Source organism: Podarcis melisellensis (genome assembly GCF_964234715.1).
Source record: "Podarcis melisellensis genome assembly, chromosome: 13".
Classification (NCBI taxonomy): Eukaryota; Metazoa; Chordata; class Lepidosauria; order Squamata; family Lacertidae; genus Podarcis; species Podarcis melisellensis.
In genome coordinates, this window is record NC_138545.1 from 6,959,882 (window position 1) to 6,987,476 (window position 27,595).

The 27,595-nt window shown below is 48.8% G+C and overlaps 1 protein-coding gene across 1 annotated transcript in view; it reads left to right on the forward strand.

Moving 5' to 3' along the window:
* The window catches only part of LOC309355897 (myosin-6), a 140,152-nt gene that overhangs the window by 112,138 nt on the left and 419 nt on the right, over positions 1–27,595 (forward strand). Inside the window, exons 17-39 of the mRNA XM_081887123.1 lie at positions 165–284; positions 1,544–1,661; positions 2,865–2,988; positions 4,586–4,722; positions 6,087–6,213; positions 7,463–7,591; positions 9,960–10,202; positions 11,580–11,756; positions 12,683–12,828; positions 14,076–14,166; positions 14,407–14,796; positions 15,199–15,325; positions 15,648–15,766; positions 15,989–16,185; positions 17,257–17,440; positions 17,543–17,708; positions 17,832–17,956; positions 19,216–19,524; positions 20,193–20,396; positions 21,630–21,755; positions 22,135–22,410; positions 24,822–24,917; positions 26,758–26,892. Coding sequence (XP_081743249.1) covers positions 165–284; positions 1,544–1,661; positions 2,865–2,988; positions 4,586–4,722; positions 6,087–6,213; positions 7,463–7,591; positions 9,960–10,202; positions 11,580–11,756; positions 12,683–12,828; positions 14,076–14,166; positions 14,407–14,796; positions 15,199–15,325; positions 15,648–15,766; positions 15,989–16,185; positions 17,257–17,440; positions 17,543–17,708; positions 17,832–17,956; positions 19,216–19,524; positions 20,193–20,396; positions 21,630–21,755; positions 22,135–22,410; positions 24,822–24,917; positions 26,758–26,892 — 3,866 coding nt within the window. The remainder of the gene's footprint in view (positions 1–164; positions 285–1,543; positions 1,662–2,864; positions 2,989–4,585; positions 4,723–6,086; positions 6,214–7,462; positions 7,592–9,959; positions 10,203–11,579; positions 11,757–12,682; positions 12,829–14,075; positions 14,167–14,406; positions 14,797–15,198; positions 15,326–15,647; positions 15,767–15,988; positions 16,186–17,256; positions 17,441–17,542; positions 17,709–17,831; positions 17,957–19,215; positions 19,525–20,192; positions 20,397–21,629; positions 21,756–22,134; positions 22,411–24,821; positions 24,918–26,757; positions 26,893–27,595) is intronic.

Here is a 27,595-nt window from a genome sequence, read left to right on the forward strand (position 1 = left end):
CTGCCTCTTCCTCCCTCTCTATTTCCGTCTTCCCTCACCTCTTCTTCTCTTCCTTTCTACTTTTCCCTCCCCCCTCTCTCTCCCATTTCTGCCTCTCCCTCTCTCCCTCCTCTGTCTTCTCTCGTTTCCCCTCCCTCTTTATCTCCCCTCCATCGCTATCTCCCTCTCCTTCTCTCTCTCCCTCTTTCTCTGGCAGGAGAACCTCAACAAGCTGATGGCCAACCTGAAAACAACCCACCCTCACTTTGTGAGGTGCCTCATCCCCAATGAACGGAAAGCCCCTGGTAACCGGACAGGGACAGGGCTGGTGGACCGGACTGGGAGGTGCTGGTTGTGCTGGTTTGGGGAGGCCCTTGGGCAGCTAACTCACAGACAGGGACGTGTCTACGGTTTCACGTTCCCCCGGCGGTGATTACCTGAAATGCGTACCAACAAAAGGAACGGTGGTGAAAAGCCAGGGAATCGGCCTCTGTTTGCATAATTAGCACAACTCTAGCGGCAAATGGAACAGGACAGGAGCCACACAGAGCAATAAGTATGTGGGTTCCTCTCCAAATGCATTGCCCGGGATCTCTAGAACCATACAACTGTGCAGTTGGAAGGGACTCGCAAGGGTTGTCCAATGCAGGAATCTTTGCCCAACGCTGGGCTCAAACCCACGTCCCTGAGGTTAAGAGTCTCATTCTCTACAGACTTCTGGCTCTGCAGTTCTGGAGCAGGAGTGTGGAGTCCTTTTTCTGCCCTGAAGACCTCATTCCATCCTGGGCAACCTTCTGGGATGGAGTTGTGGGTGGGGCCAGAAGAAAAAGAGGGTGCAATTGGGAGGCGGGGTGGTGCTGTGGTCTAACCCACAGAGCCTAGGGCTTGCAGATCAGAAGGTTGGCGGTTCAAATCCCCTAAACGGGTGAGCTCTCGTTGCTCGGTCCCAGCTCCTGCCAATCTAGCAGCTCAAAAGCACGTCAAAGTGCAAGTAGATAAACAGGTACCACTCTGGCGGGAAGGTAAACGGCATTTCCGTGTGCTGCTCTGGTTTGCCAGAAAGCGGCTTAGTCATGCTGGCCACATGACCCGGAAGCTGCATGCCGGTTCCTTCGGCCAGTAAAGCGAGATGAGCGCCGCAACCTCAGAGTCGTTTGCGACTGGACTTAACTGTCAGGGGTCCCTTTACCTTTACCTTACGGCAGGCTAGTTTCAACACACCCACACACCTCTCTCTCCTCCAACCAGGCAAGCAAAAGGCATTAATGACACATTCCATCCAGGCAAAGATATTCAAGGAGGTTGCAAAACGGTGTGGGGTGTTTCCCATTTTTTAAGGGAAATTTCCTTATTCCAAATAGGATTCCTCTCAAGAAAAGGGAAAAGTTGACAGCTATGGGTGTGGCCCCTGGACCTGAGACTTCCCACCCTTGTTTTAGAGAGAGGCTATGGGATGTGTGGCTACATAAACTAAGCTTGGATGGGACCCCAGCCAAATTAAGGGCACAGAGGAGGCCCATTTCTAACGCGGCTGATACCTCCCCTCTCTCTTTCCCTTCGCCAGGAGTGATGGATAATGCTCTGGTCATGCACCAGCTCCGCTGTAACGGAGTCCTGGAGGGCATCCGGATCTGCCGGAAGGGATTCCCCAACCGGATCCTTTACGGGGACTTCAGGCAAAGGTGAATCTGCTTTTGGGGTCACGCTGGGTGGAGTGTGGCCCTTCCCTGCACTGTCGCAACCTGTAACTTTTGCTACCTTCCCCACCATTGAAAAATGCCTTTCACAACAGTACTTTTCTTGTGAGGGCAAATGGCTTCCTTGGGAGGTCATGAAACGGCCTGGTCATTGATGGCGGACAACGGACAGCAACATGCAATTAATTAGCCAGTAAAATATCTGGAGCACCAGCATGGTAGCTCTGCGCAGTCGGATGGTTCTTTAAAAGGTTTTGGAGGAGATGGAATTGCAATCTAGAATTCTGGCGTTCTCTTAGGACTAGAACGGCCTCCTGAGCAAGGCCAGATTTAGGTTTGATGAGACCCTAAGCTACTGAAGGTAATGGGGTCCAGCTGTCCTTTGTCAACAACAAATTGCCACTGTTCTTTGTGTGGAATATATGAAATCAATCAGTAGGCATAAGATTCCTACCCTTAGTCTATGCTGCCTGATCATCAGTCTACAAGCACTCTTTGAAGTTAGATAACAGGTACAACAGCTTGGCCTATATTCAACTGTGCTGTACTCCAGTCTGCAGCTACTACATGTTACCATGCCAACCAGTCCATGCAGAATGTAGGCACCCTATATCTAGGAATGAGCAAACCAGGGATATTTTAGGGAGCAGGCTAGCAGGTGGGACCCATGACTTACATCATAGGAGCCTACACAACACAAAACACTGTTGCTGTATGTAGGTTTTCCCCCCTTTAATTTTTTTGGGGGGTCCCAAGAGAGTGGGATCCTACGCTATAGCTTGTTTAGCTTACACGTAAATCCAGCACTGGTCCCAGGCACTTGCTTCTGCGCCCCTAGCCATATAGCCAAATATTATAAGTAATATTTAAGAAGAATAGTACATTATAACATGCTTTAAGGGGACTGCTTTATTTTGTGTTTTCATTATGGATGTTTATTTAATGATCGTGCCACTGGCCTTTATACTTGTAAACTGCTTAGGAGGCTATTTCAGCACTAAGTGATATATAAATTAACAACAACAATGGTTCAGAAAATAAATAAATCATTAATCGTTCACTGACCCAAATTGAAAATAGGCTAAAACAGGTCAGTTAAGAAATAGCCGTCCTGGGTTTTACACCCATCAGAAGAATCTTACAGGCTTTGGCAGGGGAATCTAACAGAATATTTTCCCTCCCCACCAGGTACCGTATCCTGAACCCAGCTGCCATCCCTGAGGGCCAGTTCATTGACAGCCGGAAGGGAGCAGAGAAGCTCTTGGGCTCCTTAGATATCGACCACAACCAGTACAAGTTTGGCCACACTAAGGTGAGAGGGTGGAGCCTTTGCGGCCGCTTCCAGACAGCCTGTTTATTCAGCATCCATCCTGATTAACTTTCACATAACTTATGTGGTCATTAGACAATATCCAGTATTTATTGAGCATTTGTTCTGATTTGTTTTCATAGAGCGGTTTTATCACAGTAATTTGCTTGTGGGGTGTCTATGCATTCCCTTTCATATTATGTTCAAACACCCTTTTCGGTATGTTTCTGAGTCAGTTTCTGAACTGCAAGAAGTTCACATGGATTTGTTGTGCTAAGCAAGTAATCTGCAATAAAACTTGGTACCGCTGGGGTGATTGACACCCCTCAGTTGGACAGGGAAGTGTTGTTGGCACTGAGACTCAGATGTATAGAGCTGAACTCAAAATGCTTGTTTACATAGCTGTTCTACTACCAACCTTACTGTATGCTTGTGAAACATGGACCACTTATAAACACCATCTCCAGCTCTTCAAAAGATTCCATCAATGGTGTCTCTTAAAATTTTTACACATCACTTGGGAAGACAGGTGAACTAATGCCAGTGTACTGGAAGAAGCAAAGATCACCAGTGTCGAAGCAATGATTCTTCAACATCAACTTCGTCGGACTGGTCATGTTGTGCGGATGCCTGATTATCGTTTTCCAAAGCAACTGCTCTATTCCAAACTTAAAAATGGAAAGTGTAATGCTGATGATCAACAAAAGAGGCTTAAAGACTGTCTCAAGGCGAATCTTAAAAAATGTAGTATAAACACTGACAATTGGGAAACACTGGCCTGCGAGCGCTCCAGTTGGAGAACAGCCTTTACCAAAGGTGTCATGGGCTTTGAAGACACTCAAACTCAGGACAAAAGGGAGAAACATGCTAAGAGGAAGGCACGCTTGGCAAATCCACACCGTGATCAAATCCTGCCCGGAAACCAAATCCTGTCCCCACTGTGGAAGGACATGTGGATCCAGAATTGGCCTCTACAGTCACTTATGAACTCATTGTTAAGACTGTGTTTATGGCAGGCAATCTTACTCAGCTACGAGTGATAGAAGAAGAAGAAGAAGAAGAAGAAGAAGAAGAAGAAGAAGAAGAAGAAGAAGAAGAGGAGGAGGAGGAAGAGGAAAAAGAAGAAGAAGAAGAGGAAGAGGGAGGAGGACTGGTACTCATCTAGTGCTCTTGTGGACAATATTGTTAGATAGATGATAGATAGATAGATAGATAGATAGATAGATAGATAGATAGATAGATAGATAGATGAATGATAGATAGATAGATAGATAGATAGATGATAGATAGATAGATAGATAGATGATAGATAGATAGATGATAGATAGATAGATAGATAGATAGATAGATAGATAGATAGATAGATAGATAGATAGATAGATAGATAGATGATAGATGATAGATAGATAGATAGATGATAGATAGATAGATAGATAGATAGATAGATAGATAGATAGATAGATAGATAGATGATAGATAGATAGATAGATAGATAGATAGATAGATGATAGATAGATAGATGATAGATAGATAGAGATAGAGGCTTAGCCAGAGGTGCTCATGCTGACGACACCCCTACCACCTTTCCCTCTCCTTCCAGGTATTTTTCAAGGCTGGGCTGCTGGGCCAATTGGAGGAAATGCGAGATGAACGCCTTTCCCGCATCATCACCCGCATCCAAGCGCAGGCCAGGGGTCAGCTCATGCGCATCGAGTTTAAGAAGATTATGGAGCGTCGGTGAGCACCGTGATTATCCCTTCTTATCTTGCAGGTTGGGCGGGAGTAAGAATCGATTTTCACGGTATCTGGAAGTGGGAGATTCACAATAACAAGATTTCCATAGGGGTACCTGTTATTCCATTTCCACAGACGTGCTGCGGGCACTTTCCAAATGCACTTTCAGAACATTTGGTTCACAGGGAATCTTAGTCAGCTTTGGCTATTGAATGAGCATTTGTCCCGATTTGTTTACAGGTGCTCAGATGGCGTTGCATCAAAGCAAGCGCATTACCTCATCATTTTCCTTATCGCAGAAAAAAGAAGCCTGGTCTTTAGGTGCAGGCAGGCTTGTTTCCTCAAATGACTGTAACTGTGCAGCCAAAATTTAGCAGCATGGGACAGAACCCCATCTGAGAATAGGGACAGCCTGGAAGCACATTTGCGGTCACAAGAAGAGCCACTCTTGATGGTTGTCAGAAATGCTGGTGGGCAGTTGCTTTGCTAGGCAACCTGACTGTTTAAAAGATATTTGGCTAGTACAATGGTACCTCAGGTTACAGACGCTTCAGGTTACAGACTCCGCTAACCCAGAAATATAACCTCGGGTTCAGAACTTTGCTTCAGGATGAGAACAGAAATCGTGCTCCGGCGGTGTGGCAGCAGCAGGAGGCCCCATTAGCTAAAGTGGTGCTTCAGGTTAAGAACTGACCTCCAGAACGAATTAAGTACTTAACCCGAGGTACCACTGTACTTATACAGTACTTATTTATTTGCACTTATAGTTTGTCCTTCGCCAAATGGTTCCCAGGGCGAGTTACAAGCACACGCAATTAAAATAAGCAAGAACGTACAGTCAGAATCGTTTTAAAAATCATTTTATATTGCGTTTTATGCCATAAACTGTCCTGTGATCCTTGGATGAAGGGCAGTACAGAAATTTAATAAAATTAATAAATGAAGTGAAAAAGGGGGCCCGTGGGAAGAAAAAAAACCCCTGTGGAACTCTACAACAATGACCACCAAGACCTCACAAATTGCAGTTTCTTTTTTTTCCTCCTTGTCTGGAACCTCGTTTTCAAAACCAAAAAGCAATCCGTATCAGAATAAATAAATAAAAGCAGTGGCACAGCAATGGAAGAGGAGGCAAGGCAGCCAATCAGTCAAAGGCCTGGAGGGTAAAGAGTTGCAATTTTGACCAATCGCTGAAAACCACAAGGACATAGAGGGCTGTCTTACCCCAAATCGGAATATTAAGTCCCCTAGCTCAGCATTGCCCACTGTGACAAACAGAGTCCCTCCGGGATTTCTGCCAGGGAGGTGGAGGAGACACTTTCCCCCGCTTAGGGGCTAAATCCCCCTTTTCCTTACCCTCCTTTCCCCAGGGATGCGTTGCTGGTGATTCAGTGGAACATCCGGGCCTTCATGGGGGTGAAGAACTGGCCTTGGATGAAGCTGTTCTTCAAAATCAAGCCTCTGCTCAAGAGCGCAGAGACCGAGAAGGAGATGCAGGTAATGCTTCTCGGATTATGACTGAAATTTATCCAGAACTGCTAAGGGTTAAACAAACAAAAAATTAAGGGCTGCCACACTGAGTCCACCCAAAAACATCTGGAAGACCATCGAGTTCACCAGGCTAGCTCTGATTTGCTCACAGAGGTTCATTGCAGGCAGTTTATACACTCCACAAATATATAAACACCTTGCACAACAGTGTAATTCATGCAGAATTGGCCCTGTTAAATGTTTGACACGATGCTCATTCCACATTTGTAAGAAATTAAGTCTTTCAGTGTGGCAGCTCCCACACTTTCTTGCCTATTGACATCCGGCCTTTGCTGTTACTCCTTCCGGTGCCTCCTGGAATTTTTTTTTGTTTAGGCAAGCCTATCCAGATGTGTAGGGTGTTGACGCTTTAATTGTAAGTTTTAGCTGATCGGTTTTAGTAACTTTTTTTGGAAGGTTTTCAATTTATTTAAAAACTGTTTGCTGATAGTTTCATTTTTTAAATTCTGTTTGTAACCTGCTTTGTTTTGTTTTGTTTTTATAATATTTTATTAGGTTTTAACAAAAAGAAAATTTTTTAGACAATAGATAAAAAACACAAGAAAAATACAAAAACACAAAAATACAAAAGTACAATCATTTAACATGTAAAGAAAAAGAAAGAATAAAAAATAAAAATCCCTCTTTTTAATTCCTCTCCATTCATTAACTTATTTTTTGACTTCCTCACACCTCCCTTTTTTGTATTCCATTTAGAAATTGGTTCAGCAAATTCATATCTTATTTGTTTATCCTTAATTATTTTTCCTCACATATTATAGTTTCAAATTTTCATCTAATACCAATCTATTCTTGCATATTCTTATTTTACCTTATCCCTAGAACCCCTTCATTTCATTTCAATGTCATCAACATTCAATTGTTTGTAACCCGCTTTGAGGTCTCTGGGGTTTTATTTTACAATCAAGTGGAATATAATTTTTAATGAAATAAATACACAAACAGTGAAGGCCAGGCTGAACCCTTTGCATGCTAATCTTCTACAAACGAGGGCTGTTATTTTCCGGTTGCGAAACCGTTCAAGCACCCAACCTCACACCTCCAATCTGAAGTTGGAAAAGGTCCCGAAGCAGCCTTGCTCTACCAGCTTTGAAATATCCCTTCCCAATATATAAACCTGCCATTCGCGTTTCCTTTTAAGCAGCTACCGCTGGCTGGCTGGTTGAGTCCATCAGTCTTGTTTTCTTCTCCGCAGACAATGAAGGAAGAATTTGGGCGGCTGAAGGAAGCCCTGGAGAAATCGGAGACTCGGAGGAAGGAGCTGGAGGAAAAGATGGTCTCCCTGTTGCAGGAGAAGAATGATCTCCAACTGCAAGTTCAAGCTGTGAGTGACTTTATAAAGCCACCAGGACAAACTGCAAGGTCCTGGAGAGAGAGAGTCCTCAGTTGCTTCCGTGTGACCGGCTCATTGAGCATATTTCCGGATTTGTTTGCATAAGGTTTGTGGGGAGGTTAGACGACGTTGGTGATCTGTTGTGCATTGATTCTGGTTTGCTTGCAGAAAGAGTCGGTGCTGCTGCATTGAGCTCACATTTTGAAATTTGTTTCCTCATCTCTCTCCTTATCGCTCTTTTTAAAAAAAATTTATTATTTTTTTTACAAATTTCTCTTTTACAAATTGTTCAAACATAACCATATTTGCCAAATTACAGATTTTTGACTTCCACCAGCTCCTCCCACAATCCTCATATTTTATATTTATTACGCATTTCCTTTATAATATATTGCCAGTTAATAATATCCTTTCATCTCGTTTTCTTTTACAATACCCTTTCTCATCACAAAGCCTCTTTAAAACCGACTGGCGCTGTCTGTTCATCACAGATATTTTCCAGATAAATCGTAAACTTTCTCCAGTCCTCAGTGAACTTATGATCTTTCTGGTATCTAATTTTCCCAGTCATTTTATCTAGTTCTGCAAAGTCCATACGTTCATTCTCCACTCTTCCACTGTCGGTAATTCCTCTTGTTTCCATTTTGGGGCCATTAAAATTCTTGCCGCAGTCACTGCATATTGAAAAAGTTTGTAATCACTTCTGTTAATTTCTCTTCCTGTAATTCCTAACAAAAAAATTCCTCTCCTTATCGCTCTTGTTACGCGACGGATCAACTTTAATGGCGTAACCTGAATTGACCGGTATATGACTGAATCACACCCAAAGTTGGCAAGAAGCTGTGGTCTAGCCCCACTGATGGGCCCTACAGATTTCCCATCACTACCCTGACTGCCAGCAGCTCTGCAGGATTCAGATGGAGGTCCTTCCCTGTCGTACCTGGAGGTGCCAGGGCCAGAATCTGGGATCTTCTGAATGCAAACCATCAGCTCTGCCACTGAGCTACTGACACCAAAAGATCCCATTTGGCAGCAATACTTGGCTCTGTAATTAACAACCTCTATTTTTACCTTCCTGGTAGATGGTAAAAAGGTAAAAGGCAAATGACCCCTGGACGGTTAAGTCCAGTCAAAGGCAACTATGGGGTTGCAGCACTCATCTCTCTTCAGGCCAAGGGAGCCAGCGTTTGTCCACAGACATCTTTCCGGGTTGTGTGGCCAGCAGGACTAAACCACATCTGGCGCAACGGGACACCATGACGGAAACCAGAGTGCACGGAAATGTCGTTTACCTTCCCACCGCAGCAGTAACTATTTATCTACTTGCACTGGCGTGCTTTCGAACTGCTAGGTTGGCAGGAGCTGGGGCAGAGCAATGGGAGCTCACCCCGTCGTGGGGATTCGAACCACCGACCTTCTGATCGGCAAGCCCAAGAGCAGGAATCAGCAAACCTTTTCAGCAGGGGGCTGGTCCACTGTCCCTCAGACCTTGTGGGGGGCCAGACTATATTTTGAAAAAAAAATATGAACGAATTCCTATGCCCCACAAATAACCCAGAGATGCATTTTAAATAAAAGCACACATTCTACTCATGTAAAAACACACTGATTCTTGGACCGTCCGCAGGCCAGATTTAGAAGGTGATTGGGCCAGATCCGGCCCCTGGGTCTTAGTTTGCCTACCCTTGCCCAAGAGGCTCAGTGGTTTAGACCACAGTGCCACCTGGGGCAGGGACGGACGGACAGTGTGGACAAAATGCATCCTTCCAACCTAATTGCATTGGCCTCTATAGAAACAAGCTGTTTGAGCAAAGGGCCGTTGCTCAGCGGTAGAGCATTTGCTTAGCAAGCAGAAAATATCAAGTTCAATTCCAGCATCTCCAGGTAGGGCTAGGAATCTCCCCCTGTCTGGAAATCTCTCTCTGGGTGGAAATTACTGAGCCATACGGGCCAATAGTCTGACTCAGTATAAGGCAGCTCCCTATGTTTCTGTGAAATGGGCGCATATGGAATTGACAAAACGGTTCAGGATACTGGGCAGATATGAAGCAAAGGTCAAAGTGCACTGCTGGTATCTCTTAAGAAGACAGGAAGGTGCATTGGGATCAAAACAGCCTTTTATATTGTCAAAAAGTCCTAACGTATTTGTTTTATTTTTATTTATTAAATTGTATGCCGCCCTCTACCCATAGATCTCAGGGTGGTTCACAACATAAAATCACAATGTAGAAAGCACTTTTGACCTTTCACGTCCCATCTCTTTGCAGCACCTCCTTGTTCCCGTTTACTCCGTCCTCCTCAAATGCCTAAAGAGATGCTTGCTTTTCTGAAAACCCCTTTCCTTCCTCTCCTCTCGCAGGAACAAGATAATCTGAACGATGCTGAGGAACGGTGCGACCAGCTGATCAAGAACAAGATCCAGCTGGAGGCCAAGGTGAAGGAGCTGACCGAGAGGATGGAAGACGAGGAGGAGATGAACGCCGAGCTGACGGCCAAGAAGCGGAAGCTGGAGGACGAGTGTTCAGAGCTCAAGAAGGACATTGATGACCTGGAGCTGACCCTGGCCAAAGTGGAGAAGGAGAAGCACGCCACGGAGAACAAGGTGCGCTTAGAGTGGCAGCGAGGCAAGTTCCCTATGTGAACCTGCCAAGGTGATAAGGTCCTTAGGTGAGCACCTGTTCCCAGCCCCTTTGACATTAGTGGCACAGCTGGTGGGGACACAAGAGAGGACCTTTTCGGTGGTGGCTCCCTGTTCTGAACTGCAGGCCCAAAGGAGGGCTTGTGGGAGCGGTTGGGTGCAGGGAGACCAAAGAAGGATGTCAAAAACATCGGAATGGCCAGTTCTAGAGAAGGTGGCGACTTAGGCAAAGCAGCCTGCCATTTCTCCTAGCCTTTGCAGACACCGCAGCAAGGAGATGGCTTTGCCCGCACCCAAACAAACCTTCTTAATACAGCAGAGCAGCATATGTCATTTCACTCGACTAGATGAGGTCATAGGTGGCAAATACGCAAACCTGTCAGGATGCTTTCAGTGGCTCCTGGTTGGTTGCCCAGGAAAGTATAAAGATAAGGGGAAGTTTCTTACTGTCCTTTTTCACTTCATTATTTACAGAGAGAGGCTATAGAACCCAGCCTCTTGGATAATGGTGTTGTCCTGAGTGAATCTCCACCCTCCGTCTCTCCTGCTTCCTTATTCGTTTTCTACGGGTGCTGCAACGTGCCCTCTGCCTTCAAGCTCTTTGCTCTCCTACTTTTAAGGCTCACCAAATTCTGGGAGATGGAGGGTCTGGGATGCTTTCTAACAACAACGTGTCAGCCAGCTGCCTCTCCAGTTCTGCCTCCCCCTCTTCCATTATTTTCCAACTTTCCCCCTCATCTGCCTCTGAGCTGTGACCTCCCTCAAACCCCTGTTGTAAACCTACACTGTCCTCCTCTTCCTCCTCCCTGGAAGGGTCAAGATGGGGAGGCGGTCTCCCCTATTCCACCTCTGCCCAGTCCCTGACAACACCTTACAGATAGTTCTCCTTTCTGGGCTCAGAGCCCAGCCCCCAGTTCCGCAGATAAGGATTGCATCAAAGCAGGCCAATTAGTGTAGGAATATAAACATATGTGAGCCCATTACTGCAACCACTACCAATTAATTGTGGGGTTTTCTTGACTACCAAGATGCTTCCGGAACAGTTCGCCTTTGGTTCAGCACACTCCCAGATTGTGGAATTCCCTCCCAAGAGAGGCCAGACTGGCTCCCTCTTTTGTTATCCTTCCACCAACAGGCTAAGGCCTCTGCAACATATTCTACCAGCAGGCTAAGACTTGCTTTCTGTCCCACCGGTTGCCACAGATCAGGCTGAGTGATCTAGGTGGGCTGCCCTCCAGCTAAGAGCTTCTCCCCACATACTCCTGAGACCCCCACATGTCGATTCAAGGTTGTCCCTTCCCCACAACGCTTTACATCTCTGGGGTTTGGCCTTCCCACCAGGTGAAAAATCTCACGGAGGAGATGGCCGGTCTGGACGAGATCATCGCCAAGCTGACCAAGGAGAAGAAAGCCTTGCAAGAGGCCCACCAGCAAGCTCTGGATGACCTGCAGGTCGAAGAAGACAAAGTCAACACGCTCAGCAAAGCCAAGCTGAAGCTGGAGCAGCAGGCGGACGATGTGAGTCAACAGCAGAGACTGGAGAGTCTCGTGAATATGAGCATACAAGAAGCTGTTCTCAGAGCTGGAGCCTTCCAAGTGCTGGCGGACTCCATCTCCCATCAGCCCTGACCATTGGCTGCACTGGCTGATGGGGCTGATGGGAGATGTAGTCCAGCAACATCCAGAAGGACACAAATCCTCCATCCTTGGGTGGACTGATACGTGTGCTTTCACTCTGCGTCCACAACTGGAAGCCATCAGAGCTTCTGAATGCTAGTTGCTGGAAGACACAGGAGAAGAGAGGGGTCTTGTGCTCTGGCCCTGCTAGTGAGCAGGGTGTCTGTTTGGCTGCTGAGAGACTGTGGTCCTGGGCTAGGTGGGCTGTGGTCCTGATCCAGGAGGCTCCCTCTTTCCATACTCTATCCAGGCAAATGTGCCCCACTTCCCAAAAAAAGGTTGGCCAACCTCTGATCTAGTAAAAGGTAAAGGTAAAGGGACCCCTGACTATTATGTCCAGTCGTGGCTGACTCTGGGGTTGCGGCGCTCATCTCGCTTTATTGGCCGAGGGAGCCGGCGTACAGCTTCCGGGTCATGTGGCCAGCAGGACTAAGCCGCTTCTGGCGAAGCAGAGTAGCGCATGGAAATGCCATTTACCTTCCCACCGGAGCGGGACCTATTTATCTACTTGCACTTCATGCTTTCGAACTTCTAGGTTGGCAGGAGCAAGGACTGAGCAACAGGAGCTCACCCCGTCACTGCGGGGATTTGAACCGCCGACTTTCTGATCGGCAAGCCCTAGGCTCAGTGGTTTAACCCACAGCGCCACCCGCGTCCCATCTAGTGGACTCCCCCAAATGAATTCTGCATTCCCAAGCACAAGAAACCACCTGTGAGCAATGCCCGTTTCTTCTTATTCTTCTTCTTGTCTACCTTTTTCGAACCAGCTGGAAGGCTCCCTGGAACAGGAGAGGAAGATCCGTATGGAGCTGGAACGGGCCAAGAGAAAGCTGGAAGGGGACTTGAAGCTGACCCAGGAGAACATCATGGACCTGGAGAACGACAAGCAACAGCTGGAGGATAAACTGAAAAAGTAGGGGGCGCGCCTCATCTCAGCATGCTTTGTAGGAGCCTCGGGAAACAGGAGAGAGAGAGAGAGAGAGAGAGAGACCACCCCTCTCTGCCCGCCACTACCAAACTCTTTTCACTGTTTTCACCATTTATTCTTGGGTAGCATATTCGTGGAGGAGGGGGCTATGGATGGCTAGTAGCCCTGACGGCTGTGCTGTGCCTTTGTAGCTGGAGGCAATCATCATCATCATCATCATCTAGTATTTATACCCCGCCCATCTGGCTGGGTTTCCCCAGCCACTCTGGGCGGCTCCCAACAGAATATTTAAAACACATTAAAATATCAAACATTAAAAACTTCCCTAAACAGGGCTGCCTTCAGATGTCTTCTGAAAGTCAGGTAGTTGTTTATTCCCTTGACATCAGATAGGAGAACGCTGCACAGGGCAGGCGCCACCACTGAGAAGGCCCTCTGCCTGGTTCCCTGTAGCAGAAGGCCCTCGGAGCTGGACCTCAGTAATCTTTCCAAATACCATTTGCTGGGAACCACAGGAGAGGAGAGGGCTCTTGTGCTTGTTGGCTTCCCACTGGGCCATCTAGTTGGTCACCGCAGGAACAAGATGCTGGACTAGGTGGACCATGGCCTGATCCAGCAGGGTCTTCTTTATATCCTTATATATATCTAAAACAAATGCATGTGAGCTGTGTCCAGTTCTGCCCACCAGGGATTAAGGAGGGTGTTGTTGACACTATTGCAACATGCCTGGAGGCCCAAGGCTGAAGAGCCCAGGTCTAGACCTGGTGGCAGCTCTGGGAATGGTGCAGTGGTCAGGTGAAAATCATGCAGAACGGGGGGGGGGGGGGAGAGAGAGAGATAGATAATTTATTATGATCAAAGACCAGGTCACATAACATAACACAATAAAAACAGCGTTCATAAAGATAAAATATACAATCGGAGCAGATTGCAGCAATAGCTCATGAGTTAAAAGCGAGATATAGCCACTTCCACCTTCAAAAGGAGGTGGTGTTGCGTGATCGGCTGGCTCAGGAGGCGTGGCCTGCCCTATTTAACGCAGGCGCGACTGGGGATCTCCCTCTTTTGCCGCCTCCAGCTGCTCCAGCTGAAGGGCAACTTCAGCATTTCCCTAGTGACCTATTTTATTCTAGAGGATGATCTGTATTCTAGAGGATTATCTGATGTATGAATGCGGTATGGGAAGGGAATGGGAGGATGGTGGTGTTTACTTCCCCAAATGCCTTTTTCAGGAAGGAGTTTGACATCAACCAGCAGAACAGCAAGATCGAAGATGAGCAGGCCCTGGCTTCACAGCTTCAGAAGAAGTTGAAGGAACTGCAGGTGGGTGCCCAGCTTAGACCTTCAGCTTTCAGATATCTCTCCTCTCTAGAAATGCCCAGGGATGGACTTTCCCTCTTTCCCCAACTCTTGGCTTTATGTTCTAGAACCACCTTCTGACCTAAAACCAACCCCCTGTGAGTTTGGCCCTGGGACAAGCCACCTGCCATGCAAAGGTTCTTGCCCCTGAGCCAATATGCTGGATGGATTGAGGGACCCATCTTCTTTTTTTCCGTGGTCCAGGCGCGGATCGAGGAGCTGGAAGAGGAGCTGGAGGCGGAGCGCGCATCCCGGGCCAAGGTGGAGAAGCAGCGCTCTGACCTCTCGCGGGAGCTGGAGGAGATCAGCGAGCGGCTGGAGGAGGCCGGCGGGGCCACCACCGTGCAGGTGGAGCTGAACAAGAAGCGGGAGGCGGAATTCCAGAAGATGCGCCGCGACCTGGAGGAGGCCACTCTCCACCACGAGGCCACGGCGGCCACGCTCCGCAAGAAGCACGCCGACTCGGTGGCCGAGCTGGGGGAACAGATTGACAACCTGCAACGCGTGAAGCAGAAGCTGGAGAAGGAGAAGAGCGAGTTGAAGCTGGAGCTGGACGACGTGGGCTCCAACATGGAGCAGCTGCTGAAAGCCAAGGTGCTGGATGGATGGAGGAGGAGCTGAAGTTAGCTCAAAGGGGTACCAGGATACCTGGAGGTGGAAGCTGGGGAGAGGGGGAAGCTGGGAAGGTATTATCCTGACACCTTCTAGAGATCAAACTGAGCCAAGGGGCGTCCTACAGGGATGTCCTTTGGTGGACTGTCTCCAAATGACATATTGTCCGGAGCACTGTGTACAAATCCAGCATGTTCCTTTAAACTGAGGGGCTCAGTTAAGCCTGATTAAGACTAAAAGGGCAGCATGTGGCCTGTTTGCTTGGAGGTTTTGGCCCACCTTCCTCGTGTTGCTGCCTTGCTGGCATCTGGAGCTGTCCTCCTCGGTCCTCTCTCACTTTCCTCACTTTCCCCCCCTTCCACCCCTTCCCCTCTCGGCCGGCAGGTGAATTTGGAGAAGATGTGTCGCACCGTGGAGGACCAGGCCGCAGATTACCGGGCCAAGTTTGAGGAGACCCAGAGGACCCTCAACGACACCAACACACAGCGGGCCAAACTCCAGACGGAAAATGGTAAAACACACATCATTTTCCTACTGCTTTTTTGATTATTTCCTTTCCTAGAGGGAACAAAATCCAGCGCTGCCCTGCCATTAGACATAGTGAGCACCTCAGGTGTTAGATATTGGGGGGCATTCCTCTTTGTTGCCCCTCACTTTTTCTTGGGGCCCCTAACCTAGACATGGCTTTAGGTTCAGCCAATGTCCATTTGGTTTCCGTATGTGGAATGGAGAGTGGGCAGCCATCTTGGCCATCGCCTCACGAAATGTCTTGGGCCCCGGATGGAGTGCATTAGCTTTGCAGAAGCAAACATGCCGTCTTCCCTGCCCCTCAGGAGAACTCGCCCGCCAACTTGAAGAGAAGGAGGCACTCATTTCTCAGCTCACTCGAGGGAAGCAGTCGTACACCCAGCAAATGGAGGACTTGAAGAGGCAGCTGGAAGAGGAGGCCAAGGTAAAAGAGCCGTGAGAACTGTAGGTCTGAGGCAGAGGGACGCTGAGAGAAAACAGAGCGAGAGAATCGCAGGAACTGTGGGTCAGGAATTGGAAACTGAGGGGAATTCAGTGGAATATGAGAATCAGGGGGATTCAGGATTCAGAGGTGGCAGTGGGAGAAGGCATGAAGCAGGTGTTGAGAGAGATCAACCAAATTTTCTTGTGTCCGTCCTTCACTCAGGCTAAGAATGCTCTGGCGCATGCCCTGCAGTCGGCCCGCCATGACTGCGACCTTCTGAGGGAGCAGTATGAGGAAGAAGTAGAGGCCAAAGCGGAGCTCCAGCGCTCTCTGTCCAAGGCCAACTCCGAGGTGGCGCAGTGGAGGACCAAGTACGAAACCGACGCCATCCAGAGGACGGAGGAGCTGGAGGAGGCCAAGTAAGTGAGAAGGTCTGGAATGGATGTCTACCTTAGCCCTGCCATCTCACAGGCCTTCCTGGCTCTCGTGGAATGGCATCTGGACTCAAGGGTCCAGGCGGAGATGGACAAGCCAAGGCATTTGAGCAGCAGGAGGCTCAGACCAAAGAAAGAGGCCTGGCCTGACCGCTCTGATAGCCACACAGCCTCCTCTGGCCTATCAGGGGTTTTGGCGGCTGCTGAAGCAGGTGGCCGGTTTTCTTTCCTACTCCTTCCCTTGGCCGGCACTCGAGACGGGGATGTGGCGCCCCGGCAGCCTTTGGGGTCTGCTGTGGGCCTGACTCTCTCGCACACCACCCCCCTCCAGCCCTGCCCGTCCCCATCCCCCCAAAGCCCCATGGACATCGCTCTTCGGTTCCTCTAACGGCGAAGCTTTTGGCTCGGGTTATATTTTAAAATGGCAGCGTATAAGACGAGCAAAAAGCTTGTTGGTTGGAGGAGAAATCCCCCATTTAAAAAAACAAAACAAAAAAGGCGCTAAGGTAGGTTGAGGTAGGAGGAGCTGCGGTGTTGGTGGCCGGGGTGGGGGTTACATTCACTGTGCCAAAAGAGCAGAGCTGGGGGTACGACACACAAGTTGTGGGCCTCACCTGTGCAGCCACACTCTGCCCCCCTATGATGACTGCTGTCCCAGGGAGAGCAGGGGTGGGGGACCCTCATGTGCCCCCCAGCAGCCTCTGTTCCTCCTACCCTCTGACTTCTGTATGGCTGGAGTGCAGCCTACAGTACAAAGGTAAGAATTGAAGCCATTGGCCCGTCTACTTTTGCCTCTGTCCCGAATCATTGGCATTCGGCCCTCTGATGGTTGGCCACAAGGGAATGTGGCCCCCGGACTGGGAAAAGAAAGGTCGCCCACCCCTGAGGTAAGACCATTGAGACGACTTCTTGGAGCTCCCTGGCGAGGTCATTGTGGAGGTCCATTTTCTCTCTGCTGTTCCTCCTCTCCCTCATTCGTAGACTGAGGAAGGAAGCCAGCCCCTCCTGCGGTAATAATTGATTCACTCCCCCCCCAAAAAAAACCTTGCATGTCAGGAAGAAGCTGGCGCAGCGCCTCCAGGACGCCGAGGAGGCGGTGGAGGCCGTGAACGCCAAGTGCTCCTCCCTGGAGAAGACCAAGCACCGCTTGCAGAACGAGATCGAAGACCTCATGGTGGACGTGGAGCGCTCAAACGCGGCCGCCGCTGCCCTGGACAAGAAGCAGAGGAACTTCGACAAAGTGAGTGAGAAAGGGAAATGGGCGCAATTCAGAGTGAAACAAGGGTCGTGTCCTCCAGCTCAAGTTAGAGTTTTTGTTCTTGTTTGCCCTCTTTCCCCTCAGATCCTCTCGGAGTGGAAGCAGAAATACGAGGAGACCCAGGCAGAGCTGGAGGCCTCTCAGAAGGAGTCCCGGGCGCTCAGCACTGAGCTCTTCAAGCTGAAGAACGCCTACGAGGAGTCTCTGGAGCACCTGGAGACCTTGAGGAGGGAGAACAAGAACTTACAGGGTGAGTTAGGGTGAGGACGAGGCCTTCAGCGAAGCCTTGCTGCTTCACAACCTATCCCTCACTTGAGCTTATCCTTCTCTCCGGTCTGAGCCAAGTCTCCCGCTTCCTCCTCTCTCCCCACAGAGGAGATTTCCGATCTCACTGAGCAGTTGGGTGAGGGGGGCAAGAGCATGCATGAACTAGAGAAGGTCCGGAAGCAGCTGGAGGCTGAGAAGATGGAGTTGCAGGCAGCTCTGGAAGAGGCTGAGGTGATCACAAACGCCGTTCTCCCTTAACCACCAGCCTTTGCCCCTCCTTGTCCTCCTATCTGTGCTTCTACTTCTTTTCTCTGTACCTCCTCTTCACTTCCGTCCCCCTCCCCTATTTTAAATCACTTTAATCGCCACAGTTTCCCCACACAAGGAACCCTGGCAGTTGAGAAATTCTTCCTAGCCCAACGGTCTGCTCCGCCATGAGGCAGGCTGAGAGGGGGCAGTTTGGGGCACCATGAAAGGAAAGCAAACAACCAGTTATTTATCGTTGTTTTACGGCAAGAGGCACCACTTGAAGTCTGGACCTCTGGGGGCCAAATAAGCTTTTCCTAACATTTCCTGCTCAGAGCTATGGGCCTTTATCCCTCCCTCCCTCCCTCCCTCCAGCCCGGAAATATCTGGAAATTGAGGTTCTGCACAAACAGTATAGCTCTATATTATTTTAATAGTGCCCACCACATAACCAAGATCATCCATCGTGTTTCCAAAAAACTCTTACAGCACAAAGGTCCCCTGCAACATTCATTAAACTCTTCCTCCATTCTGGTTCTGTCCATTCTCTCCCACCCACCCCCCGCCATTCTGTACATCCTGACTGTGGGATAAATGATGAATTGCCCCTTTTTTCGGCAACCTCTGCTCCTCACGTGGGGGGTGAGAACTATAATTGCCAGTTTACTTGTGTTGATTTTTTTCCCCTTTATGTCTGCATAAACAACATTTGTAGGCCCGCTAGCACCCTAAGGTAGGGAACAGAAGCCAACAAGGAGCAATTCATCACTTCTCTTTAGCTACATCCCAAAAGAAACCATAAAATGAGCAGAAATTGCAAACAGGAAGTGTTTAATTAAAGGCACAGTAGTCCTTAAAAGTTTCAACATTGCTTTGCCCCTCTGTACTGGGCAGGTTGGCATATCAGATGCATTTCATTGGCGCAAATCAGGTCAGGGGGAAACCCAAGACGAAAATACTGGAATGCAATGACTTGACATCAACATTGTCTTGAGGACTTTCCTGTAAAAATAATGAGCAATTCTGGAGAACAGGCCCCAAATAGAAACAACTGTGTAATTGTTGACATGATAGAGCCCAGGCCCACCAGAAAGCATCTGCCCTATCTGATAGAGTTTGAGTTGAGGAAGAAGCTGGATCTTGACACCATCAAACCTCCAGTCTTGTCTCCTCCTATTCTCCTTCCACTTCCTCCCTCATCGATTTGTCCTCTCGCTCTACACCATCATTTCCTGACCTTCCAGGCCTCTCTGGAGCACGAGGAAGGCAAGATCCTGCGGGCCCAGCTGGAGTTCAACCAGATCAAGGCCGACATTGAGCGCAAGCTGGCCGAGAAGGACGAGGAGATGGAGCAGGCCAAGCGCAACCACTTGAGGATGGTGGACTCGCTCCAGGCCTCCCTCGACGCCGAGACCCGCAGCCGCAACGAGGCGCTGAGGGTCAAGAAGAAGATGGAGGGCGACCTCAACGAGATGGAGATCCAGCTCAGCCAGGCCAACCGGGTGGCAGCTGAGGCCCAGAAACACCTCAAGATTGCCCACACCCACCTCAAGGTAAGGAGGCTCGAGGCCTTTGTCCCCGCCTCAGTGGACCACAGCCTGAGGGGCTGGGAGGGGAGGTTCACACAGCCCCACACAAAAGGGCCGGGAGGTATTTATGAGGAGGCTTTACCTGCTATGGGAAGAAAGAGGCTTACTTTAATAATAATAATAATAATAATAATAATAATAATAATAATAATTATTTATTTATTTATTTATTTATTTATTTATTTATTTATTTATACCCCGCCAATCTGGCTGAGTTTCCCCAGCCACTCTGGGCAGCTCCCAATCAAGCTTTATAAACAGTACAGCATTAAATATTAAAAACTTCCCTCAACAGGGCTGCCTTCAGGTGTCTCTTAAAGATAGGATAGCTGCTTATTTCCTTCCCATCTGAAGGGAGGGTGTTCCACAGGGTGGGCGCCACTACCAAGAAGGCCCTCTGTCTGGTTACCTGTAACCTCACTTCTCGCAATGAGGGAACCGCCAGAAGGCCCTCGGAGCTGGACCTCAGTGTCTGGGCAGAACGATGGGGGTGGAGATGCTCCTTCAGGTATACTGGGCCGAGGCTGTTTAGGGCTTTCAAGGTCAGCACCAACACTTTGAATTGTGCTCGGAAATTGTAATTGTACTTACAGCTTGAAACAATGTAAGTGTGTGTGTGTTTGGTTGCCCAGGACAACCAGATCCAACTGGATGACGCCCTGCGAGCCAACGAAGACCTGAAGGAGAACATTGCCATAACAGAGAGGCGGAACTCCCTGCTGCAGGCCGAGCTCGAAGAGCTACGCAGCGTGGTGGAGCAAACGGAGCGCGGCCGGAAACTCGCCGAGCAGGAGTTGATCGAGGCCAGCGAGCGGGTCCAGCTGCTCCACTCTCAGGTGAAGAGGGGATGGCCCTGATTTCATATGTAAAAACAAACACTAATCTGAGGGGGCTGATACCTCCACTTTGCAGAACGACAGGGTGCTGTTACTTGCAAAGACCAGGTGAGTCCCACAGTCTTGTGAACTTGGGTGCTCTTGCCATTGTGAGATCCTGTCCTTGGTTCATTTTCTGGACTACAGAATTCCTCTGCCTGAACCGAGACAACAACAACAACAATAATAATTTATTATTTGTACCCCGCCCATCTGGCTGGGTTTCCCCAGCCACTCTGGGCGGCTTCCACAGAGACCAAAATACACTAAAATGTCACACATTAAAAACTTCCCTGAACAGGGCTGCCTTAAGATGCCTTCTGAATGTCAGGTTGTTGTTTATTGCTTTGACATCCGATGGGAGGGCATTCCACAGGGCAGTCGCCACTACCGAGAAGGCCCTCTGCCTGCTTCCCTGTAGCTTTGCTTCTCGCAATGAGGGAACCGCCAGAAGACCCTCGGCACTGGACCTCAGCGTCCCGGCAGAACGATGGGGGTGGAGACCTGAGGTTTCTGGAATGTAGAGTCCCTGCCTATCCCCTCTCTTCCATCTCCTCCTCTTTGACTTCCCAGTGGGGTTTCCTGCCCCAGTCCTTCTCTCACCCTTCCGCTGGCCAACTCCATTCCTGCCGGTCACTCTCTCTCCCCTCAATCTTCTCATCTCCTTCATTGCCTCCATCTTTCACCCCTCAATTTAGCCAGCTTCCAGTGATAGCCTCTCCTCCTGCCCCTTCATCCTCATCTTCCTCTAGTTCGCAGCCTGCTACTGAAGCTCAGCCAGCTGCCACTTAATCCTCTAGCTGTGTTTGCTCCTCTATGTCTTCCTTGTCATTGTCTCTTCTCTTCCACTCCACCCAGATCACCTTCCAGTTGGTTTGAGGGACTGATGAAGCCACAGAGGGGCAGCTGTGCTATCCACTCCTGACCCCCAATTTCACATACCCAGTAATGGGATCTGAGCTGAATTGACCAGGAATGACTACTAGCCACTGTTGGAGGCAGTGTGCCTCTGAATCTGCCCATTTTTAGGAATCACCAGTAGGTTGAGCTAACGCCCTGCTTGCTGGCTTCTTATAATGGGCATCTGGTTGGCCGCTGTGAGAACAGAATGATAGACCAGGTGGACATTTGGCCTAATACGTTCGATGACGCCACTCCACCTTCTCTCATTCTGACTCATCCATCTCCCCTCAGAACACCAGCCTCATCAACCAGAAGAAGAAAATGGAGACTGACCTGTCCCAGCTTCAGTCGGAGGTGGAGGAGGCCATTCAGGAGTGCAGGAACGCTGAGGAGAAGGCCAAGAAGGCCATCACGGATGTGAGTACAAATCAGATCATGGAAAGGTGGGGTCCACAACTGGTGACCCTAAAGCTTAGTTTTGCCCCTTCCCCTTCACCAATTGCCTGTCCTCGCAAGTATTGACCCTGTAGCCGTCTATCTTGTTCTGCTGGGATTTACACAAGCCCAGTTAGGTTCAGGACCACAGACAGCTCCCGGTGGGCCCTGTTGGCTGAGCCATGAAAGATGATGTTGTCTCAGCAAAGGACCACCAACACCTGAAGGCTGAAGGGTCAGGAGTTCGGTATAGCGGCGGCTGTTTAGAGTAGAGGCTCCTGCCCCCTTCACCACCTCCCCTCAGGATTTTTAAGGCCTGCATTGGGTTTGCCAGGCTGAGGTAATTCTCTGCTTCCTCCAGGCGGCCATGATGGCGGAGGAGCTGAAGAAGGAGCAGGACACCAGCGCTCACCTGGAGAGAATGAAGAAGAACATGGAGCAGACCATCAAGGACCTGCAGCTGCGGCTGGACGAGGCTGAGCAGCTGGCCCTGAAGGGCGGCAAGAAGCAGCTGCAGAAGCTGGAGGCCCGAGTGCGGGAGCTGGAGAACGAGCTGGAGATGGAGCAGAAGCGCAACGGCGAGAACGTCAAGGGCATGCGCAAGTGCGAGAGGCGCATCAAGGAGCTCACCTACCAGGTGCGGGGGCTCAGGTGGCGTCTGTCCGGATGAGCTGGGGACGCTGCGAGGCTATGTGGCAAAACCATGTATATGGCGATCAAGGTGCATCGTATCTTCTCTGAGCATAGAAGAGACCAGCGTGGAAAATACACAGGAGAGGCGTAGAGCAGAATTAGGACCCTTTCTCAGCTGGAGGGCTGCATTCCATTATAAGGAACTTTTTTTCGGTGGGGGGGGTCACCTGCCAGGGGTGGGCAGGACCAGGGGCAGCAGCCGGAACTCTCACCTTTATCAGTTGTCCTATAGGAACATATTGCTTTAGCACACATAGTAGCTGCATGACTACAATGTGCAATTTAGGGTCCTTATTTCTCATGTGTTCCTACTCCATGTAAGACCCGTTTTAGGCAAAACTATAAATTGCAGAGAAAGATAACTGGAGAGATAGCACCTATTAACTCTCATCTGCTTATTTAAGGCAAAATTCATGTGCATCAGTCCTTAAAAATGCCAACTCCAGTGCCCATAACAAGGTACCACCCTGCTTTTTCAAGCTTAAATTTTCAACTACTAGGGCAAAGGGGTTTTGAGGCTGAAAAGGGAAAGACCCAATAGACCACTTGGCATGAACATCCAGGGAATTTTCCTGCAGGCCAGAGTTTGTGCCTTCAAGAGCCAAAAGCCTTAATGACATTTTGCCATTATTATTTTCAATACCCACACTCCTTAAAATCTTTTAAAGTTACACTTGGTAAAGTATCATTTTGCACTAGATCAGGGGTCAGCAACCTTTTTCAGCCATGGGCCTGCCCACCGTCCCTCAGACCATGTGGTGGCCCGGACTATATTTTGGGGGGAAAATTGAACGAATTCCTGTGCCCCACAAATAACCCAGAGATGTATTTTAAATAAAAGCACACATTCTACTCATGTAAAAACAAAAGGCAGGCGCCACAAGTAACCCAGAGACGCATTTTAAATAAAAGCACACATTCTAATCATGTAAAAACATGCTGTTTCACAGAGAAGGCGATTGGGCCGCATCCGGCCCATGGGCCTTAGGTTGCCTACCCCTGCACTAGAGGTTACATTGCCAAAGTCAGAGGTTTCTGCACATACATCTCTGTGCCCTCTCACCCTCCAGGAAAACAGGAAGCATTATTAGAGATCAAGGAGACGTCTCAGCCAGGCCAAAGCCCTCAAGGGGTGTGGCTTGAGGAGGGACATAGCTAAGGAAGAGTCTCAAGGGTCAGATAGAGAGTTCTGGGGGCCACATTTGGATCCTCCCCCTTGTGGCAGAGGATCAGCAGGCTGGCTGTAGCCAGGTTTCATGTATCTGTTGCATTTACATTGTTAGAGACAATATAAATTCACATCTCGCCATTGCTTTATTACCTAATACCTTTGTTGTGGTTTTAGGACTACATGAACTGCTTTGATGTTTTCTGTAAACAGAAAGCAGTATGTGAACAAATGAAGTTTTGCAGAAATTCAAAATTTGGCCAAATTTATTTATTTTAAAAAAAAACCCACTGCTGTTGTTTCTTTTTTTAAAATCCCATGGATACTTTTAAAAGAAAGCAAATCTTAAGGCTAGTGGATGAATGCTAGAACCATAACACAAAGGATTCACTGGTGACATTTGATCCCAATTTGCAGTGTTGATTGTTTTAAAATTCCTAAATTAACTGATTTCCATAGTTTGGAAAGTCAAGGGAAATTCTGATCAGGAGACTTTGCAAAGTGCAAGCACATCTGAGTCAGGCTGGAGGTTCACTGCATATGTATGCACACCAAAGATGATTTTACCCAGTGTTTTTTTCTGGGGGGACACAGGGGGTGCATATCCCTAAACATTTTGTAAATCTTTGTACTTTTGTTCATTTACTGTATTTATTTTTCTCTATTTGAACTATAAAATGGTGATTTTCTTGAGTCAAAATGAGAGCACCCCTAAACATTTTTTAAGAAAAAAACCCACTGATTTTACCTATAGAAAGTTACACATAGGGTTGGTTCAGCTGTAACTCCAAACTGTGATTTATGCCATCATTTACACACCAAACCTGCGTTCTAGGTTTACAGGCAAAATGGCTGTTTGTGCAGTTTCTTTCTTCTTTGAGAATCTCCTTACTCTATCCTAAACAGTAACCTCCAAGGGCAGGAGGAGCACTATTCCAAAACTCATTTTGTAAACTCAGATGTAATCCCAAAACACAGCCTGCCCAAAGTGCGGTTTGCAAACCAGCTTCAAAACTTGATTTCGGATCCTGGTTTGGTGGCTACTTGCAAACTATGGTTTGTCAGATGGCGCTAGTTTAAACCACGGTTTAGTGTTGCCAGCGAACCAATTTATGGAGAAACAGTTGTTGTGGATGCCAGGTGACGGTTTCTCCCCCATTTTCCTTCCCATTTCTCCTCATCTGCAGACTGAGGAGGACAAGAAGAACTTGCTGAGGCTCCAAGATCTGGTGGACAAGTTGCAGCTGAAGGTCAAAGCCTACAAGAGACAGGCAGAGGAAGCGGTGAGTTCCTAGCTTCTCTCCACAGTTATCAGCCAGCCTTGTCAAAAACAACGGCTGCAGAGACCCAATAGCCACTAGGTCAAATTACAGCACCTTCCACAGCACCTAAGTAAAGGTAAAGGTAAAGGGACCCCTGACCATTAGGTCCAGTCGTGGCCAACTCTGGGGTTGCAGCGCTCATCTCGCTTTACTGGCCGAGGGAGCCGGCATACAGCTTCCAGGTCATGTGGCCAGCATGACTAAGCCGCTTCTGGTGAACCAGAGCAGCGCACAGAAACACCGTTTACCTTCCCGCTGGAGTGGTACCTATTTATCTACTTGCACTTTGACAAGCTTTCGAACTGCTAGGTTGACAGGAGCAGGGACCGAGCAACGGGAGCTCACCCTGTCGCGGGTATTTGAACTGCCGACCTTCTGATCGGCAAGTCCTAGGCTCTGTGGTTTAACCCACAGCGCCACCCTTGGCAAATCAAGAAAAACTTTGCTAAACCTGAGCTGCCAGGATGCTTAGATTGAACTAAGGTTGCCTGATGCTTTGCAAGATACAGTTTGCTAGACTGTATAAACAACCAGCCATATGGTGCTTCAGCTCCTTGCAGGATAAAACTTCCCTGAACCTGAGCAACTAGTGGCTCTCATTTGAAGTCTTCTGAACAAACTTTGCAACAGCTTAGCTGGCTTCTCATGATCAAGTTCTACAGGTCAGGTTGGGTGGAAGGTGATGAAACGAAGCAGGTTGTAATGCTTTGGTGGTGGTAAAGGACACACACAGTTAATCTGGAAACCCTTGGCTGAAATTTCAGACAGTCTGGTGAATTACCGTATTTTTCGCTCCATAAGATGCACTTTTTCCCTCCTAAAAAGTAAGGGGAAATGTGTGTGCATCTTACGGAGCGAATGCAGGCGGGAGGCTCTGCGCAACGCTCCCTTTAAAGAGCCGCGCGGAGCATGTGTGCGGTCTTGGGGGCTTTTCCGCAAGGTGGGAGAAGGAACTGACAGGCTGCCCTCTGTCCCTTCCCACACCTCCCGGAAAAGCCAGCAAGAGCCGCTCCCAGGCTCTACTCAGCGCTCCCTTGTAAGGGCTCCCTTTCGTCTCATCCCGCTTTGCTGGGAAGCCGGCAGAAGAAGAGTCGCTGCGCAGCTATCACTCTTGCTCTGCTGGCTTCTCAGCAAAGCGGGAGGAGGGACGGAAGGGTTTAAAGCAAGAAAAGGAAGAGCCGCTTACATGCTCTGCGCAGATTTTTCCCCCCTTGCTCTCCCCCTCTAAAAACTAGGTGTGTCTTATGGTCAGGTGTGTCTTATGGAGCGAAAAATACACTAACCACATGCCTTTTTCCCAGTTCCATCTCTCTTACAAGCGGATCAGTAAATACCTTCCATTCTCCTCCCCAATGCTTGCAGTGGGTCACGCAGGTCTGATGAACACCACCCACTGTGGTGTCCTTAAGAACATAAGGAGATCCTGCTGGATCCTACTGGATCCGCAACTGGCACTCAGAAGTATTACTGCCTATGACTTTATTGCCCTCCCCTCCTTGAATTTGCCTAATCCTCTTTCAAACCCATCGAAGCAGGGGGCCTTCACTGCCTACCCTTTATCCTTTGCCAGGCAAAATTTCATAAACTTCTATGTCAGCTCTTCCCAGTGTGTTTTCTCCGTGTGCCCCGAGGGCCGCATGTGGCCCTCAAAGCCTTTTTTGGCACAGCTGACACCCAGCCCTTGTGCTGCCTTCCCAAAGCCACTGCAACCTTCCCTTATCAAGGAGTCTGGATCCTTTTGCCTGCCCTTTTCTGAGCTTTCCCACCTTCTCTTCCCCTCTACCCCCTGCCCCACCCGCAGGAGGAGCAGGCCAACAGCAACCTGGCCAAGTTCCGGAAGGTTCAGCACGAGTTGGATGAGGCCGAGGAGCGGGCGGACATTGCCGAGTCCCAAGTCAACAAGCTGAAGGCCAAGACCCGCGATGTGGGAGGGAAGGTGAGTGTCGTGGCCGGCTGAGAGGGGCAGGTGGGCTCTGGGGAGAGACCCCAACTTGCCCTTTGTCCTGTTCACACATTACATTTAGCCAGGCCGCAATCTGTGTACACAAACAACTGAGTTGTGCACGTGACCTGCAATGCATGTACAGTCTGTGTACACAATTTATTATCATTTCGTTATTAATTGCCTTATACCCTGCCTTGGAGCTCAAGGTGGTCTACGCAGCTCTTCTCCCCCTCGTTTAATCTCCAACAACAGCCCTGTGAGGTAGGTTAGGCTGAGGGGCAGCCAGTGAGCTTCACGGTCGAGCGGGGATTTCGAACCCTCATCTTCCAGGTCTTAGTCTGATGCTCTAACCTCCACAGTTCACTGAGCTGCACAAATCAACGTGTGTACGCCCTTTCACACAAACACTTGTGCATGTGTAGAGGCAGCTTGTACCTGGGTTCAGCATATTGTGTGAACAAGCCTTTGGCGTCTCCTTTCCATTCCAGTGAATCAGGCTGTGCATTTGCACTTAAGCTCCACACCCGACACATTCACCCCATCCCTCCCAAAATTCACAAAGGTAAAGTAACTTTTACTCGGAGTAGATCCACTGAAATTAATAGTCATGGTAATTCATTTCAACGGGTGTTCTCTGAGTCAAAAATGTTAACATATTGGAGAGCTGCTCCAAAATGTTGGGAGGTAGCTTTTG